The sequence below is a fragment of the Vanellus vanellus genome (genome assembly GCF_965231255.1).
Source record: "Vanellus vanellus genome assembly, chromosome: 3".
Taxonomy (NCBI): domain Eukaryota; kingdom Metazoa; phylum Chordata; class Aves; order Charadriiformes; family Charadriidae; genus Vanellus; species Vanellus vanellus.
Genome location: NC_138907.1, coordinates 71,381,613 through 71,402,087, shown reverse-complemented (window position 1 = coordinate 71,402,087; position 20,475 = coordinate 71,381,613). Strand labels below are relative to the sequence as shown.

At 40.9% G+C, this 20,475-nt stretch overlaps 1 protein-coding gene across 1 annotated transcript in view; it reads left to right on the top strand.

The window, feature by feature from the left end:
* Positions 1-5,391, top strand: part of CLVS2 (clavesin 2) — a gene marked incomplete at both ends in the record, with an annotated part of 52,532 nt that extends 47,141 nt beyond the window's left edge. The window contains 2 exons of the mRNA XM_082481136.1: positions 425-645; positions 5,304-5,391. Coding sequence (XP_082337262.1) covers positions 425-645; positions 5,304-5,391 — 309 coding nt within the window. The remainder of the gene's footprint in view (positions 1-424; positions 646-5,303) is intronic.
* Between the last annotated feature and the right edge of the window lie 15,084 nt (positions 5,392-20,475).

Below are 20,475 nucleotides of genomic sequence, written 5' to 3'. Positions count from 1 at the left end.
TGGATGCTGAAAGTCAATATATATTCCTTAATGTCTACGGTGAATATTAATTTTATTTATTATTTATGTTCTTAATTTAATTCACAGGATTAGGGAGGGTAAATAACAAGAGATGGGTGAGAGATGGGTGGTCTGTCTACTTAATCTTCAGTCCATCTGGTTACCAGACAACAGTTCTTACCCTCCTAGGCCCCTTGTCCTGCAAACATTTTAAGTCATTTATGCTTTAAGCACTTCATATGTTTATGAACATAGTATGACTGTGCTTAAGGCAGAGGCAGTGTGTGCCTTGGTGGCCATCTCTGTTAGCCTAACACAGCCAGAATATTGAAACGGTACAATATCCTCTAATAATAATGATGTCATTTGGGCTTTGTCAATTCTTGTGATACTGCTTTGTTTTTACCTGCATGTGTACATACAGATATTCCTGCATGGTAATAACCTCAACAGCCTGCATCAGTTAATACACCCTGAGATCCTGCCTTCAGAGTTTGGAGGAATGCTGCCTCCCTATGACATGGGGACGTGGGCAAGAACACTGCTTGACCATGAATACGATGATGACAGCGAATGCAATGTGGACTCCTACAACGCTCCTGCAAAGGATATAGAAAAGGACCTCTCTCCCAAATCCATGAAAAGGTGGGTTAAAGGTACTGTGGTCTTCTAGTATTGCCATATGGTTAACATTTGCCTTCTCTTTTATGAAGCTGCAGGTAGTTCCCTCAGTGTATTATATAAGTGGATCTTTTTTTTTCTCCTTTCTTAAGAAGATCAGTGTTGATTATAGACCATAGTGTTGATTATTACCCATGTGAGTTGTGAGCTCAGTGCAGCTAATTATTTTCACAGTGCCATATAGGCAGTGAATACAGTACTGTGTTTGGAATAAGCTGATATCCCACCCCACCCTATGCTACGTATTGGAGAGACAGTGCTAGCTGCAATGAGCCTCGGTGCAGAGCGTCAGTTGAGGCCAATTATCCAGCTGGGTGGTGGTGATGATAACTCTTACCTTCCTCTCTCTCATAGCCCAGTGCCTGATGTCCACCAGCCTGTAGGTGCCAGGTCATTTACAGCATCTGAACTGTCAGTCACAGTGACTGCACGCAACATGAGAAAGTGTAATGAGGAGAACCAGGACAAAAATCAATGCCAACTGTTACACGCGAGTTTGGCAAACATCCTGGCATTCTGATATTATTCTCTTTGAGAAGATACAGTATAATTGCTTGCTGCATTTTACCATTCAAAATCAAGTAAACTCTAGGGAGAGGTTAGTAACCTCTCCAGTACCTATGGAAGCAGTGAGGTGATTCACTTGGGAGGGGTGAACCTGGTCCCACCTCGCCGGGACAGTAAAAGAGAAAGAGGAGAGATTACAGCAGGGTGATAGAAAAGATTGAGCACAGCAGCAAAAGTCAGAGTGCAGCTCATAAGGGGTAGGCCCAGCAATGAATCAGAAGAGAACAAACAGGGTAGAAAACAATACATAAAGTCATTAAAGTTAAGTCATGATATGCTAAGCTGAGAATTCAGTTTCAGGAGATGGCATTTGATGCAAAAGGGAGAGAGACTCTGGAAGCAGATCAACCAAGATGAAGTATTTTCAGACAACTCAGCCAGGAAGATGATTTTGGCTGGAAAATGTTGCATAGACTGGGGAGGATGGTGCTGTTGGAAAGGGAGATATTTTTGGGGAAATAGAGAGGAGACAACAGGAGACAGCCATAGGAATAAAAAAAAAAAAGCAGTGAAGTATAAAGATTTTGTGTTGAAAAAAACCTACAGTGCATTGAAAGTAGGAAATAGCAAGAGACTGGATGGGATGTGAATGAACTAGGATAAGGAGAAGTTAAAAAAGGTCCTGAAGCCATATGACAAAGTTTCAATTAACACAAGTAATGGGGCAAATGGGACAGCAAAGAGACAGCGGAAGGGGAAAAGTGAGCAATACATTTATATATGATTTGCGTGTGTACAAGAATTATGGGACAATAGAGAAGCGGTTTTGGAGAGAAGGGTGGAATTTAAGAGCTGAAATGCAGAAGTCTTACGTTGCTAAATGAGGTCACGAAAGTAAATTACTTCATCCAAGGATGCAACAAAAAAGGCCTGTGACAAGAGAAGGCCTGTGACAAGACCCTTCGGAGCAGACTTCTCCAGACTGTCCCGGGCAAGCACATTATTAAATGGAAAAACAGTGGATTGACCAGATTCTTCATTCTTTCTCAACAATTTTCTTTTCTCTTTTAACTTGTGCTTGAAAAATCCTTCATGCCGAATTAGTTTTCAGTGTAAGCTTCAAATTGACATTCTTTCAGTCTGGGTTAGCTGAACCAGTAGGAGACATACTGCAGAAAATAAGCATGTTGAAATTTGTGTCTACATAATTTTGAACTGAAGTTTCCTCACCCTCTTTGCATTCTTTTCCAGTTAGCATACCTGCAGCACCTGTGGGAATCCTCCTTCCCTGCTGTTGGATAGAAAAAGTACTAAGTAGACTTACTGTGCTAGTACCAAATAGAAGGGAGTGGTAGTAAGATGGACAGAAGGTCCTAAGACTTCGATGTATTAAGTGCACAGACTGTATTAAAACAGCAGAAATAGAGAAGTTAAACAGATAAACTCTATTTCATTAAAAATTAAATTTAACTGCTATTTGGCACCTGATGGATTGTTTCTCTCAGTTTAAAACCAGACTCAGAATGGCATGTTAGTGCAGAAGAAGGTTTTTAACATATAAAAATCTGTGACAGTAAGTCAATGAAAAGTGCTTAACTTCTTAGAACAAATTTCACAAGTGTCTAGCAGATGTCCAACAATTATCTTGTTTAATTTGGCTTGCCATTTTAAAATGAGTTCATTGCTCTGAAAGAGTATCCTTCTTAAACCAAAATCCTGCTGCGAATTCATGTCTTTGTTACTCATTTTTGCCCCCCTTATGGAACCACTGACATTCGTCCAGATCTCCTTGAACTTTTGGTGAAGTGGATGACCTCTACTTGAAAGGAAGGCTGGTCGTGGGGAGGGTGGTGGGGATAAGGAGCAATTAATCCCACCTGTAGCACAGACCTCTGGGGAGAACGTGTTCACATCAGGTGGCACCGTTGCAGCTGTCTCGGCAGCTGTGTTTAGCCTATGGCTGTGTCCACCCGTGGCTTTCATGGCTGAAGCACCCAGCTGGAGACCTGCATCCTCTTCTCACCTAACCCCGCAGGCAAGATGTCTGTGTTGATCAGCTTTGCAGAGTATCTGTGTGTGGCTTTGGTTCTTCACCTCTGCAATGGGACTTTGTGGTACAACTCTGTCCTACCGTGTTTTGTGAAAATTTATTCAGTAATGTCTGTAAAGTTATCTGGGAGATGTAGCTAGAAGGTGCCATAGACTTACACAAATGTTTTTCTTTTTACATATCTTCATTCGTGAATTGCTGCTGAATGGAATGAAACATAGCAGTAAATGCTGATTTAAAACTGAATGAAAACTATTTCTCCTTCTTCTTCAAGGCATTGAGGGTCCTGAGCTTACAACCCATAGATCAGGTTTTGTGCAGTTTCATTTTCACATCTGCCTTGGCATCAGAGAGTTTAGAGGCCCTGGGAACTTATGGCCAAAACTGCTTCACTGGGAATTTGAAGCCAGGTTTGCAGCCTTTCTGGCTCACCTTCGCTTCCCCAGATGACAACTGGAAACCTTGGCTGCTCAGACATTGGCAGTGAAGGAAAAAGCTCAGTCTTCTATTAGTACTTATATTCACTTGGAATCCTTTGAAATTAGTATGCTTCCACAGCATTTTTTATCTTGATGAACTTGATTTTCCAGGAGTACAGCTTCCGACCAGCAAATTTTCAATCAGCTTTGCATTGTCACGGTACCGTGTGAAGATTTTAAAAAAGCATTTTTAATTCAGTGGTTTAGCTTTCTGCCTGAGGAACTGACCAGCGTTCTAGATCAAGGTTATTGTACAGTTTTAATTAAAAAAAATTAATTATGTTTATCACAAGAGAGACCATCAGATTTTAAAGCTAATTTTCATGATTTTGGCATTAGTAAGAGAATGTGGTGTTATTAGAAAATATCCTTGTGTTTAAAGTTTTCACCTAGGTTTTAACTCAGATGTGTTTTATTGTGATTTTGAAGGTTTTCTTTAGATTTTTTGAGAAAGACCATATTGTCTCCTGCTATCAGCCTCATTTGTTGTTTTCAGTGGATGATGCCAGTTTGTAAGAGTGCAGGATTGACTCCGTACGTTTATCTTACGAAAGGTCAGAATTTGTAAAGGTTTTTCTCTGTGCCGTAGCTCTCCAAATGGGCAAATCTGTAGCAATGCTGCAGTCACGGTGTGCTCCCACTGACCGAAAATAGATGCCTGCATTGTAGAGTTGTACACATGCTCTAGCCATCTCAAATCTTTACAGAAAAGAAGTGAAATATGTATTTCTAGCATGAGATTCATCTCACTAAAGGAAACATCTAACAAGGGTTTCTTTTACTGTTCCCTGAAGTGCCTGCTTTTTGACAAGCTGAGACATAGGTCATGTAAGACCCCCATCTTAACACTTTGGACTTTGTTTTGAATGGAGCATTTTGATTTTGCTGGAGGTTGAGATTTGTTTCCTCTTTTCCCCTCACGCATAGCTGTTGCAGGGCACCAGTACCAGTGTTATGCTTCTGTGCTGAATCAGGGAATCTGGAGAAATCTTATGATCATTATTGAATTTGCCTTTACCGTCCTTCTCAGCCCTGTTCAGTTGAGCTGATAAGTGAGTTTGACAGATGCGTCCATGGCAGGGTTCCCTAGGGTTGGCTTAGGAGCTCGCACTGTTGCGTTAAAGAGCTATTCAGAAACGGAGCAACTTGTGCTTCCAGCTAACACATGCCACTAATTGCAGCGTGCCATTAGCCAGCTGGGTGGCTGAACTGTACCTTCTTTACCAGCCTGGTGCCATATAACCTTCTGGTAGAGAGGGTCAGTGCTCAAGTCAGTACAAAAGACAGCTTGGTTTGCCCTCTGTTGTGTGCTGAGGATGCACTCCGTCTCACTGCTTCACTGAAGAAAAGATCCGCCTTATTCCACCTCTTGCTCCTATATCCACAAACCAGCACGGAGCCCTTTAAAACCATGTCATCGCTCCATGAGGGTATTTTCTGACCATTTGCAATGATCAGATGCTCGGGTAATGCTATCCCATTATTTTTAAGCCCTGGCAGCAATTAAAATAAACAAAAGAAAGCTGAGGTTTACCCTCATTTTTCTTGATCTAGAAATGTCAGATAACCGTGTTATCCCTCTGCAGGTCTCAGTCGGTTGTGGATCCTGGGGTGCTGAAACGCATGGATAAGAACGAGGAAGAAAACATGCAGCCTTTGCTTTCACTTGACTAGCAGTTCCTGAGCGTCGGACATGAACTGAGGTGGAAGGCACTGCCTCTCAGCAGCAAGCGAACCATTGGGAAAGCGCGTACCAGCTGGAATCCTATTTACTCATGTTAATGTAGCATAATGGCAGCAGGCAGCCGGTTTTGCTATTCTGCCTGAATTCTGGATGCCCTGGGGTGAAAAAGAAGAGGAGAAAAAAGGAAAATAAAATGAAATCAAAAATAAAGAGGAATCAGTAATTTATTCTGTAAGTGCCAACTTGTTTGTAAATACAATATAATCCTCCAATTTGACTTTGTAAGTTATGGTAAACAAATGCTATGGAAATGTCAGTGAAGTGCACCATAAAAAAGAGAAGAAAACGTGTGTGCGCTCACACATGCACACATATACACACAGAGAAACACGTACTGGACAAGGAAAAATATCAAAGCCAATTAAATGTTGCCCTTCTCATAGGAAGCCATATTGCAGCTAGTGTGTTGACTGCTGTTTTGTTTTCTCTCTGCAATGCTCATGTAGTGTGCAAAGATAAGGAGGGAATATAAGAACTTGGAGATGCTGTAATCAGTCGAATATTTCCTAACTGTAGCAACTGATTTCCCAAATAAAGTTGTGGCTTAGAATTGTGATTTAGCATAAACCATGTAGCATTGTGAAAAAGATAACAGCTGAGCTGGAACCAACTCTTTGACAGCCTTTTTGTTTGGCTGTATGGATCTGTGAGGTTTCTACCTTAACTTTTCATTCGCAGTTCGCAAGTAACCTGGCTTGTTACCCTAATCTGGGTGTTGTAATGTGGGCCACATTGGAATTACTTCTCTTGCGTTTTGTGTGCACATCAAGAATTTTTCCGGAACTCTGTTCTCCCTTGGAATGAGAAAATAGTCCTCTAAATACAGTGTAATAACCGATATGGCAAAGTAAAGCAGCAGAGGTTAAAAGTTAAATCATGGAATCCTGTGCATTGGCAGACTGGATACATATATATATTTTTACCAATCTTGGACGAGCATACAAGGTGACATTGTTAGACAGGTATATTTAATTGAAGGTTTATACAAGAAATCATACCTATTCAATGTACTTAGATATATTATAGATTGTATATTGAGACAATGTCATTATTAATATAGTAAAACTTTCCATAGAACAACAGCATCCCATTCCAAGTAAGGATTAATATGAATAAGTTGTAGTCAAACATCTCAGCCTATGTGTTTAGGACACTTTTGTTTTGGTTGTAATGTAACTGTATATATTGAACATGTGCCATAATAGAGAAATACATTTTACCTCAAAAGGGCAGCAGGTTTTGCTAGGGATTGGGTAAATCAGCTGAAACGCAGGGGCTGTGTCATCTTTGTGTGCTGGCTGATGTGTGTGCAGCCTGTTGTATGCTGAGGCAAGAATGTCATTTCTTATGAGGACGTAACTCTGCAATCAGAGCGAGAAGACACAGAGCGCCCACCGAGACATCTGAATAGTTAGAGGTATTGTAAGAGCATGTCCGGGCAATGCAGGGATTAGTTAAGAACACACAGTGGAGGAGATAGCTCACAGCAACCCCACCTCCCAAGCGCCAGAGTTTAAAGAATTTCTTCCATCACTTCAGTGATCACTGAAGTTTCAAAGTCACTGGTTGTAGGTCACCTCTCTTCACCCAAGATAATTGCAGCTGTAAGGTTTAGTAGGCTGGGATGAGTTAAAAGAGAGAGCAGAGAGTGAAATCTTGGAAGCGTGTCGTCTCAGCGTTTAGCTGTTACTCCTGTGGTGGCAGGTTTGGTGTTTCTCAGGGCTGAGACAACCCTGTCTCTTCCAGCATCACCCTTGATTAGCCCAGGCAGCACACAGATAAAGCTTTCCTACTTCGCAGTTCATTAGCAGCGATGATAAAATAGTGTTTGCTCCAACATGCCATCGCATTGCGGGAACTTGTCTCAACAAGTCATCGCCTTTCTGCTCTCCTGATTCTATTTTCATGATACGTGTTCTGAAATGCAAAGAGAAAAGATAGGGAGCCTGAATGTCTTTTCAGTCTGTCCCACAAGTGTTCAGTAGTAGAAACTGTTGTAATACTACTTCTGTGCTTTGAGAGACTTGAAAGCTCGATGAATCCTTATATACTATTTTATTCAGTACTATTTTTCACACACCTTGTAACATCATGCTGAATAGGTGAGATGTGTCTCTAGGGTTTGCGTAAGTGCCATATTTGAATGTATGTTTTATATGCCCACACTTATGGTTAGTAGCATAGTATATTGCCATCGGTCTGATTTTTAAATCCTTATCAGATAAAACTCTAACATCAGTAGAAGTTTTCTCCTTGTAAGGGCTTTAGGATTTAGTCAGTATTCCATATATATGCAAACTGTGACACAGTGATGATCCAAAATCTTCATGGATGCTTTTGGATACACGGGCCAAACCTTGGTGTAAACCAGCACAATGCTGATTTTAGAGTACACCAGCTGTCTGGTCAGAAAATGCAAATGCCTCTTACATCCCCACAGAGCATCTTTGTAGGAAAGTGTATCTGCTTAACTGTATGAAGCTTAAAATTTGTTTTGAAGCTCATAAATTTGTTTTGTTTGCAAATCCTTTATTTATGCACTTAATTTATGTAATTTATGTAATGTTTTCTGATGCCTGATTTCAGCTTCAAGTTAATGAGTATTAATATATTCTTTCCAGAACGTGAAAGTAGGATATGTTATAGTTTAACTGGGACCTCATCTTTTGCTGAGAACAAAACTACTTTTTCAATAAGACCCTCACTGTTAAAGAGTTGGGTCTTCTTGGCTGCAGCTTTTATTTTGCTGAAGCAAATTCTGGCAGTGGTAACTGCAGTTGTGACATTGGATAAGGATGTGAAAATGGTTAAGAAAAATAATTATCCTTTACGTGCTCTCAATATTCTTTAAAGGCATTTCATTTTTACATATCAGGGTACATAAAGGGTTTCTACGTTTCCCTTGCTTATTGTAGAAAATCTTTATAGATAGGACAATTTTTAATAGATTAAATTTGGACTGAAAACTTTTTCCAATCTTTATTGTCATAGGAATTGATGTCTAATTTTTATAGCAGAATTGAAGTGCTAAAAATAGAATTCAAATGCTTGGGAGGAATTCTTCTTAATTTCTTACCTTTTTTGTGTATTGGGTAGAATAAACCTTGTAATTATGCATGCCAATGTGCATATAAAAAAAAATCCTGCAATATGAGGAACTTAGTGGAAAAACTGGATACACCTGTCCAAGCAACTAGGTAAAAAAAAAAAAAAAAAGGAGGAGAAAAAAAACTGTAAAAAATGATAGTTTCAGGCCTTTGGCAAGATCTAAAAATGTCCCCTTACATGATGTCTCTTCCATGAAACAAATGTTTAAAAATACATGGAAAAGTTATGGAAACTTCCATGCCCAAAGGCTTCCTCCTGTAATCAGAGATGTCAATAGTCTCCTGGCTTTATAAAGACAGGCAATCAGTCCCACTAAGCTCCAACAAATACACAAGCTCCCAATAGTTATTAGTTGTAAAATAGCTTTAAGATGTCTTTACAGAAATGTAAATTTACTGTGTAGCATATTTAAAAAGATGTTTTGCACTTGACAAACATGCTATGCCTAGTCACAAAAGATATTTGTAGAGACATACGTAAACTAAACATGGAATTAAAGAAAACAGGAGTAGAAGGGACCTCAAGAGGTCATGGATATGTGAAGGAGCAGATTCGCTTTAATGTCTCTCTTAAAGAATTGTTTTAGATCAATACCTTGCATGGAATGCTCTTTGTATTATTTAATCACAGTCACAGCAAAGCCTAAGCACATTACCTGACAAAGTTGTAACCTGACAGTATTTTATTCATGCATTTTATTATTTACCTGTTCTGTTTGGGAAATTAAAAGTTTGCCAAGCATCATAAGAACTACCATATAGAATACATAGGAGACACTTTGCAATAAGCTTTGGTCATATCCCTGTTATTCCATTGTTTCTGTTATTATCAGTGTATATATTTGTCAAGATTTTTGAAAAAGTCATGTTTGAAAGAGCATGGAAGAGAGAAGAATTCAAAATTAGGCTTCAGAATTTTGTTTAGAGTATTAAAATAGGATTTGAGAGGGGCATTGAGTTTGACTTTGATAATCTTTGTTTGCCTGTGGAGAATGTCCTGCTGAGCTATCGACAGCATTGGGTACCAGGACAAATCTGGAAGATAAATATCAGTGTGAAAGGCAAGAGGAAAGGTCTCGAAGGATTGTACTGAAAAATCACTTAATCATGTGGCTAGCTGTATCGTGTCCTTCGAAAGAAAAGCATTTTGCAAGTAGCTTATGAGCATGTATTTGGGGTGCTGAGAATAGTAGTTTTGTCCACGAAGTTCAAAGCACACTATGAAATCAAGAAAATAATAGTTATCCGATTTCTCAGGTAGCAAAACACAAACAGGGCCAGTTAGAGACATTAAAATCTCAATGGAAGACACATTGTGTTTATATACGGAAAAAATGGCACTTTGATCTGGCTGTTGATTCAGTCACGCCTAGCTTCTTTGGAAACCTACCCAAACGTTTTACCATGAGACCTTTACAAACTAGGGGTGATCTCCTTTCCTGTGGTGTTAAATCTGAATGTACATTTTGCCATTTCCACTGAGGAAATGGTAAAAAAGGAGTATGTCCCCCAAATGAAATGCCTTTCTTCCCTGTATAATTGAGGGGCAAAAAGTAGTTTACTCTGAAGACCCCGAAAAGGAAATCTTGGCTGCCCAGTAAAGAATTCTGAACTTGGTCTCAGAGGATCTCCTTTTGAGGGCCTTGAAAGCTACTTATTTCCCATTAACTATACCAGGAACATTGACATTTTATTTAGAGGCTTGCTTAAGTAACCACTAATGAAAGTGCAGGCTGCGTAGATAGGACCCCACCTCCTGTATTGCCTTGTGACCTTGAATGATCCTGTGTCAGGAGTCTGTCTTTAGCACGTTGACTTGGACATAACCTTCAGTCTGCATTTCGCTTTCAGTTGTGTGGGAATTTTTGCCTATCAGCTTTTGGGATCTTAATTTGTTTCCTTCATATGGGTCTGTTGCCACAAAATGATATTGACCCCTGTTGGATTGCACAATTTGCAAAGTGATTTTGTTGTTAAAAAATAACAACCTGAGGTATGCTGGGCAGCGGTGAAGTTCAAACATAGGTCACAAGCTCCCACTACTTTGTCACTCGTTCTCCAGGGTTTTGTGTGTGTAAACTGCTTTGATTGATAACAGACATGTCAGACTCACATGATAAGAGTTTAAAAAAAGAGAAAAAAAGAGAAGTTTCTGCAGTAAATTCAAAACATAAGTTCAAACTATGAGTTAATGATATCACTGTGGAATCCAAATGGAGGGGAAGCACTGCACACAGGCAAAATAGAGAGACCTCCAAGGGAAGATGCCAATGCTTTCTTATGGCACACATTTTTGTTAAAACACGGCCAAAGTATTTTGTCTATGGGGACCGCGGTCAGCCAGCTCTGTAGTTTCTGAATCAGTCACTTAGAACAAGGTGTGACAAAGCTTCCTTTTGCTGTTAGCAGAGAATTTACTTCCAGAGAATTGACATATCTGTCAATTTGCAGCAGACAAATGGTGGGGTTTAATTAGGATTTGTATTTGATATGGAAATGCTGCTGTGATTCCTTAAAGAGGCTGTCGCATCATCGGCAACACACAGCAGTGCCTAAAGGCAGTTATCTCAAATGGGATCCCTTGGCTAATAAAAATTTAAGGGGAGAAAAAAGCTGTGGAAAAGATAATAGAAGTTGATAGAACACAAGAATTAAAATAAGAATCAGACACAAGCCTGCAGTGGAAAGCCATATAAATTGTAAAAATGATTTGAGTGAACTTGTATGAACACTTCCAAGGAGTGAATCAGTAGCCTATCTTGTGTCCCCCATCTGCATTATGAGCAGAGTTCCCATTTTTCACATGGTCTACCTTGTTTGGCCATGGTGGAGGTTCCCAAATCTTTAGAAAATGCTTGAGTTGCCATGTGAAACTGTAGGGGCAGTAGCTCAACGTGGTTTAACGGATCAGTGCATGCCACCAGATCCTCACCTGGAGATGGGCCCTGGGCTGGCTCAGACGTGGTACCTGAAGGAATATGTGAAATGCTGTGTCCTCCCTGGCCGAAGAAGTCATTCAGGGAGAGAAGGAAAGGAGCTGCATGCCCACAAGGAAAGGTGCCGCGTGCCCGTAAGGGAAGGTGGGAGGCCTATGGAGAAAAAAACAAGGAGGAGTTGAAGTGAACTGATCAATCGTTTTAATCTAATGGTGCGGGAGGCTTTCACTTGCTCTGTAATATAACAGAGGACTTACAAACCCCACCACACCTCTGTCATCAGAAAGGAGAGAGAACCTCTTTCTTTCCAACACAAACTTGGTTTCGATATATTTAAACCTAATGTATATGCCAGGCCTGAACCGCCTCCGCTGCTGCTGTTTCCGCAGTGGCTCTTGGGATGTGGGTATCACGTAGCACACAGGAGCTGGAAAGGTGACGTTCACCAACCTGTCTGGAGGAAGAGAAGGCAGGCATGTGTTCCGCAAGTCCCTGCCGCAGAGATAATTTCGTGGGAGAATTCAGCGCTTGCTCAGATTAAAGCCTGTCATGCCCTGACATCAGTATCGGCGCCTACGCTGTGTAGAAGGCTGTGAGTGTAAGTGGTGCGGGGATCTTCCCGGCGCACCGCCGTGTCTTGTGCTAATTATGCAGCCTCCGAGCTGTAGCTGGTGATCTGTGTCCTGTGTCTTTAAGCAGTTCTGCTGGTGATGTTAATCGTAGCCATTAGTCACTCAGAGTGGGGATGATTTAAAGGAAACTGACAACTTTAAGCATTACACTTAATGTCTAAAAATATTAAATTGGTGATTGTTACAAGTAATGCCTAAGATTATGGTAACTTAAAGAGTTTCAGGGTTTGGTTGCACTGTGTCCTTGATGAGACTTAGTGTATAATCACTTTCCCTTAAATATGGTTTTCCCTGAGGTTCATGTGCATCTTTCATGCATCAGTGGCAGAAGGAATTAAATAGTAGAACATGTGATTCTAAAACTATGAATATATTCAGAGGGGCACATATAGAATGTCTGACACTATTTAAAAAAAAATGTTTTGCAGTTAATTAGTGTTCAACTTGACAATAATGTCCCTTTTAAATCACGTGGTTCTCTAGCTCTTTCACCCTAAGGACTGTTTTGTGAAATGTGTCCTACAAAACTTACCCAGCTCTGCATCCTTTCTTCTCCTACGCTCTTGCATTCAACAACATCCTGTCTTCTGTATGTACTTTTTTCTATGAATAACTGGAGAAAGCTGTAAAAAAAACCCCAACGCCCTCATAATCTGCAGACTAGAGCTTGAGGACCACTGTTTTAAATATTTCCCTCATACAAATCTCTGGTAACAGGGTGAAGTGGAAAATGAGAGCAACAGCTGACCTCATCATAGAGGAATACAAAAGAGGCTCTGGCTGGGAGCCTGCACAGGTGTAGATAGACGGTCATCTGAGACAACTCTTGTGATTTAAGATGTTACCTTCCCCTGACTGTTAGTTATCATTCTTCAGGTAGGGACTACTGCCCCAACATTTAAGCAACAGCAGGTTATGGAAGGACTCCTGTCCCAGTGAAGGTTGTGCACAACTTGTGCTAACTGTTGATTCTGCACTCATGCAAATGTCAAAGCACTCACGTAATCTATTAATACAACTCTGTTATGAGGATAATGATTAACAGCTAGTCATGGTGTCATCTAAAATTGCTAGATTGGCTATCCGTGCCTTAAGGCTCTCGTGATCTGTAGTACTTGTGTAGCAGTAACCACTGAATACATATTTTCCGCATGCAACGATCTACTTTGGAGCCTTATGGAAAATACTATAGCACCATAATTCAAAAATTAAATTACAGGAGTAATTTGCAAACAGTGCTTGTATCCTCAGGATAAAATTTGTTTGTTTGTTTCTCAGTTTAGTACTGTTAGGACTCAGGGGGTCTGAGATTTGTAAAGCCAGGACAAGTCTATCAATCATGTTCTCTCTATGTATAGTTTCAATAACTATTCTCTTTTCACAACTTGTTGTCAGTTTGAATTTTATTCTTGGACCTAGTAAGATGGTTACTTTTTGGTCTGTTGTGTTCCAACCTAAAATCTGAAGATTAAGCAACTTTGTGAAACATGTCACTCTTTATATTGTATATTTAAGTACCATCAGTTCTCTGTGATCAATGGGCTGCTTTGGAGAGTACTACTACTTTAAATCATTGTTGGTTACTGAGGAAGAATGACATTCTGTTAAATAAAATATGACCAAATGAAAATTAAAATACATATATTTTTGTGTTTGTACATGGGAGTGTTTGTCTGGCCTTGCTTGTGCTAAAATATATATGGGGCCCGTTTTAATTGAATGAAAAATGAGAAATAACTGAGTGATAGATCAGCACGTAAGTTTTTTTCTGGCAATAATGAACATCGCTTTCCTCCCAACAGTAAGTTTTAGAGAGTTAACATATTCCACATTTACAATACTGTTGTGAGGTGTCACTTATTGGAAATCTGCAGGTTGTGAATGTCCTCACAGATGAAGATCATGCAGAGATGCAGCACAAGAAAAGCTCATTTTCCCCTCAAAGATATTTCCTACTCTCCTGCCTCTTAACTTCTTCTGTGCTGCATTCCCTAGCATCATCTCGTGTTCATTGGCTTTTCTTTTGATGCCACATCAGGGAGAAGTGGTATTATCTCTTTAGAGAGATGCCCCTTTCTTCAGGGAAATGGTACTGTTCTCAGGAACCAGGGCAGGACAGAACAGGCTATGTGGCGTTGAAGCGGTGCCTGCAATCATATTTCATTCTAGATTTTATTTTTCTTGGAAGAGAGAGACCCAGTAAATGATAGTCCTGTGTTTATGTGCTTCTCTGAAGTCCTTTCTGTTAGTATTCCTTACTTTGGGCACAAGGACACTTATTCACATTTTCTGTACATTTTCCATATCTTAACTTTGGTTTACACAGATTTAAAAAAAAAAAAAAAAAAAAAAAAAAAAAGCTGCAGTAGCTTTCTGTTTCACACATAATCTCAGTGGTATATTGAGATGCATTCCTTATGCCAATTCTGCAAGGTACAACTTCCCAAGAAGAAGTACAGATTTCCCAATTACCATGTTGAAAAAATATTGTCGTTTTCCCATCTACGTGGGAATGTAGTCCTTCATCTCCCAGGCGCTGCCTTGTTGTATACAGCATATAAGCCATTGCTGCACAAGGGTGTATTTCATCATTACAACTGTAAAAGGATAGATGTCAATATGGCTCTCTGCTCCCTTTGATATCCCTCACTCACATTCCTCTTACTGAGCAGAATTAAAGCCCCCGTAAGCTGGTGTGCTTTGCTGCAATACCTCCCTACAGCGCTTTGAGTTACAACCACTATCCAACTGTATGTTCCTAGGCTGCTTTCCCCTGAAAACAATCTGATCCCAGTGTGCGTGTGTGTGTGTATGTGTGTGTGTGCGTGTGTACAAGTCTGCTTGTCTTCCCCCACCTCCCATTTTGGAGCCCTTTTACAAATGTCAGTTATCTATGGGACAAAGGCCTCAAAGTTCACATCTGTGTTGACCTGTGGCAGCACAGTGTGACATGCCCAGGTTGCCTGGCCCTGTTGTGGGAGCTGGCTGGAGCATCCTACAGCTCAGGTGTGACTCCAGCACCTTCAGTTCCTACCAGAGGAGACCAGGCTGTAGGCTGGAGGGTGGGGGAAGGAGTACTAGATTTGCCTCTGGTCTGAGGGACCTGGAATGCAATGAGGACCAATGCTAGGGCTACACAGACAGCTTAGACGTGTAATACCATAAAAGTAGGTATGTCGGCAGAGGAGAGAAATGCTTTTCACTCCCTGACGGCGAGAAGAGCGAGCCCTTGCTGTTGGGCACTAGTGTTTCTGTATGAGCAGGAGGTCATACACAACTTCCAGCCAAAAAGAGAGTGTCAATCTAACTCCAACCAACGTGGAAGCATGGTCAGCAGGATGTGCAGGAGACTCGTCTGGGGAATTAATTACCTATCATGCTACCACAACTATGGTTCAGCCTACAACATGATCATGAAATGATAGAGTTTTCAATTCTGGGTGAAGCAAGGAGGGGGGTCAGCAGAACTGCTACCTTGGACTTCCGGAGGGCGGACTTTGGGCTTTTCAGGAGCCTGGTTGATAAAGTCCCCTGGGAGGCAGTCCTCCAGGGCAAAGGAGTCCAGGAAGCCTGGATGTTTTTCAAGAAGGAAGTCTTAAAGGCACAGGAGCAAGCTGTCCCCATGTGCTGAAAGACAAACCGTCTGGGAAAAAGACCGGCCTGGCTGAACAGGGAGCTAGGGTGGCAATTTAGGGAAAAAAAGAGGATTTATGGCCTTTGGAAGGAAGGGCAGGCCACTCAAGAGGACTACAAAGAGGTAGTGATGCTATGCAGGGAAAAAATCAGGAGGGCCAAAGCCCAGCTAGAACTAAACCTGGCTTCTGTTATCAAGGACAACAAAAAAAGTTTCTATAAATATATTAGCAAAAAAAAGAGGACTAAGGATAATCTCTGTCCTCTAGTAGATGGGGCTGGTAACATAGTGACCAAGGATGAGGAAAAGGCTGAGGTACTTAATGCCATCTTTGCCTCAGTCTTCAGCAGTAGGACCAGTTGTTCCCTGAGTACCCAGACCCCTGAGATAGAAGACAGGGATGGGGAGCAGAATGAAGCCCCTGTAATCCAAAGGGAAATGGTGAGGGACCTGCTTCAGCACCTGGAAGTGCACAAATCTATGGGGCCAGATGGGATCCACCCGAGGGTACTGAAGGAGCTGGTGGAACTGTTCACCAGGTCACTTTGCACCTGGCTAACCAGGGAGGTCCCAGCTGACTGGAGGTTGGCAAATGTGACACCCACCCACAAGAAGGGCCGGAAGGAGGATCCAGGGAATTATAGGCTGGTCAGTCTGACCTCGGTGCCTGGGAAGGTCATGGAGCAGATCATCCTCAGTGCCATTACATGGCACATGCAGGAGAACATGGTGGTCAGGCCCAATCAGCATGGTTTTGTGAAAGGCAGGTCATGCCTGACAAATCTGATCTCCTTCTATGACAAGGCGACCTGCTGAGTAGATGAGGGAAAAGCTGTGGATGTTATCTACCTGGATTTTTGCAAAGCTTTGACACCATTTCCCACAGCATTCTCCTGGAGAAACTGGCTGCTCACGGCCTGGACAGGTGTACTCTTCGCTGGGTAAAAAATCGGCTGGATGGCCATGCCCAGAGAGCAGTGGTGAATGAACTTAAACCCAATTGGTGTCCGGTCACAAGTGGTGTCTCCCAGGGCTTGGTGCTGGGGCCTGTTCTCTTTAATATCTTTATCAATGATCTGGATGAGGGGATCGTATGCACCCTCAGTAAGTTCGCAGATGACATTAAGCATGTTGATCTGCTTGAGGGTAGGTTGGCTCTGCAAAGGGATCTGGACAGGCTGGACCGATGAGCCAAGGCCAACGATATAAGGTTCAACGAGGCCAAGTGCCGGGTCCTGCACTTGGGTCACAACAACCCCATGCAGTGCTACAGGCTTGGGGTGGAGTGGCTTGAAAGCTGCCTGGCAGAAAAGGACCTGGGGGTGTTGGTGGACAGCCAGCTGAATAGGAGCCGGCAGTGTTCCCAGGTGGCCAAGAAGGCCAACACCATCCTGGCCTGTATCAGGAATAGTGTGGTGAGCAGAACTAGGGAAGTGATCATCCCCCGTACTCAGCACTGGTGAGGCCCCACCCTGAGTACTGTGTTCAGTTTTGGGCCCCTCACTACAAGAAGGACATTGAGGTGCTGGAGCGTGTCCAGAGAAGGGCAAGGAAGCTGGTGAGGGGTCTGGAGGACAAATCTTATGAGGAATGACTGAGGGAACTGGGGTTGTTTAGCCTGGATAAGAGGAGGCTGAGGGGAAATCTTATCACCCTCTACAACTACCTGAAAGGAGGTTGTAGAGAGGTGGGGGCTGACCTCTTCTCCCTGGTGACAAGTGATAGGACGAAAGGAAATGGGTTCAAGTTATGTCAGGGGAGGTTTAGATTGGATATGAGGAAACATTTTTTTACTGAAAGGGTTATCAAACATTGGAATAGGCTGCCCAGGGAGGTGGTGGATTTGCCATCCCTGGAGGTGTTTAAAAAAAGGGTAGATGTGGTACTTGGGGACATGGTTTAGAAGTGTTTTTTTCAGGGTAGGCTAATGGTTGGACTTGATGATCTCAAAGGTCCCTTCCAACCTCAGCAATTCTATGATTCTATAATAGCACTGTAATGGTGTAGGATGCAGGAGGAGATAGTGAAATTGGGAGCGGTGCTATTAATTTCAATAGTATTGGTGGTGTTTACACAACTCTGTAAGTGTCTGTTGAGCACAATATAAACATAGTAAGCATTCAAAAACCGTAAAGTTCTCTATGACAGTAGAAAATAAAAGTGTTTTGTCTCATTGCCCGCATGCATCTTGACAGTGCTGTTTTCATTCTCAAGAGCTGAGTAGTGGGGAAAAATAGCACTTGGCCTTCTAGACATGTACAGATGGTTGGCTGGTCAAAAGCCCTTCCAGTACCTGAACCCTGACTGACAGTGTCCCTTCCCCTCTGGACAGATTACCAGACTATCACACAATCTTTCTTCCCTTCATCCATCAACTTAACTGTTGAAAGCTCTGGAGATTAGCAGCTGAGAAAGTGCATATGTAGCAAAAATATGTCACACTGGTCAAAATGGACATAACATTTTTGTTTTTTTTTTACGCTATTGGTCTCTTCTATTCAGAGCTACAACTTTTTAAGTCCTGTCTTTTGTGAAATTTTTAACACCTCTTCCCAAATTTACAGAAAAAAAGAATTACTAATGAAAAAATTATTAATGAAATCTCATAATTTAAATTTTATTTCCAGCAGCGGTAATGCTAGAGGAAGCAGTTAATCATATTATTTGATAGCAATATTTTTCATTTCAATCTCTGGAAAGAAATACTTTTTTTTTTTTTTTAACAGACATGTAATTTCTTCCTAGTGAAGCAACAAAGGGAGAATCAGACTGATGTTACTGTATCCAGTTCCTAGAATCATCACATAAAGGCTAACCCCAGTGAAGAAGCTGTTGAAATGCTGATCTTAATGAGAAGAAAAATCAAATTTTCTTTTATTTCGATATATAAACTGAAAATTTATGAAATATGAATATGAAATGTGAAGCTTTTAATTAGTTTCTAAATTAACTCAATGATGGAAAATGGCAACATATTCAAAAGCTTTACAATTCTTTCTCTTTTTTAAATGCATATGAACTTCTACAGTTCAAATCAAGCTACCAAAAACCAACAAGAAAACACCCCGAAATCCTAACATGCTCAGAATAAAGTATGAGGTCAAAATGTACATCATACTATCAACTGGATTTTTTTTTCTGTTAAGGCTTTACATTATTATTATTAGATACTTTTAATGCTCATATTGCACAGATCTCAAGGAGAAATAAAGCACCTTCTTTGCAGAAACAAACAAACAAAACCAGAACGGAAAAGAAACAAGGAACTGGCATAGCACAGCTTATACTGATCTTTCTTGATTTAATTCCTCATACATGTGACTTTCTCTCCGTCTTTAAAAAAACTGTAGCCAGGGCTCTTAGACCATGTCATGCATCAAGGTAATGCAGCCCTGTACAAGTGTGCTAAACTGTAATAGCTTCTTATGTTATTATAGAGTCATTAAAAACATTTGACATATAGTGTATTTGAAAAAAAAATTATAGACTAAACTTGATCATGAAATAAAGATGCAGCACGGAAGAGAGTGTTTGGAAAACCCCTTGGAATGCCGTGCGTACCTGTCAGGTATGTAGTCTATTGAAGAGGTCACTTTAGAGTCATTGCAGTCACTTTAGAGTATGACGGTCTTCAAGCTCCAGAATTAAAGAAAGAGGAAAATGAATATATCTGCTAGTAATACATGTAAATCAGCTGACTTAATAAGAGATCATGCTATGGAAGAGTGGACTTAGCCTACTGTTAATTTCTCACTCTGAGAAAACTGCCTCATTACATGGCTTTAGTAAAATGCAGATTAATTAAAATTCAGGCATTAACTGAGATTGACCTCAAGTCATAATTCCTGTGAGCAACATCCTCCACCACTTGTTGTTTTTGTGGAGGATCTTACGGAGGTTTTTCAGGGAAAGTGGGAATATGACCTACTACCATTACTTCTTCCCTTCTTTAAGTTCTCTAAAGCTCTTGCCTTTAAATTTCTCTGCCATTGTCCCTACATTATGAAAGGAAGCAGGTGGATCTGCTATACAGGAATTTCTCCAGTCTTCATTTATAGCCAGTTCCCTGGCTTCTAATTTTATCGATGCTGAGGTGGTTTTTGTGTTAGAGATTCTTTTGGGAAGGTCGGGAGATGAATCTTTTTTTCCATTCCAAGGTAATTCATCAAATGATGTTTTCATAACCTTGCAGCTGCAGACATTTATTTTTGACTGCTTGATCCCCCCCAATTTATTATTCAAAGATTGGCTGCTTGTAATGATTAAATATAAGCATCTCCGAAATGCATAATGATGCCAATTTTCTGCCTAGTTTCCCTTTTCTAGAAGCACCTTATCAGTGCAATATAAAGCCCAAGATGACAGCAATTTACACCTCTGCAGAGACAATAAAATGCAAATAGCATGGTTTAGCTTGAGTATTTTCTGCTGGAAATAATTAGTTTTACCTTCTCATTATTTTCCCTTGTGCAAAACCCCATGCAGTAATAAGATGACTGCTGTTTTGTTTTGTTCATTTTAAATTTTTTTTTTTTTTCCTAAGCTCAGTTAAGAACTTATCTATTACAAATGCCTATCAGGGAAAGTTGTGTATTTGTCGGATGCTACATAATGCAGAGGTGCCTGCCTGCTGCCTTTCACCACTGCTTGTTTGCAGAGTGACACGCGTGGGTTTCAGATTGCAGAAGTGAGTTTGTGTTACGGG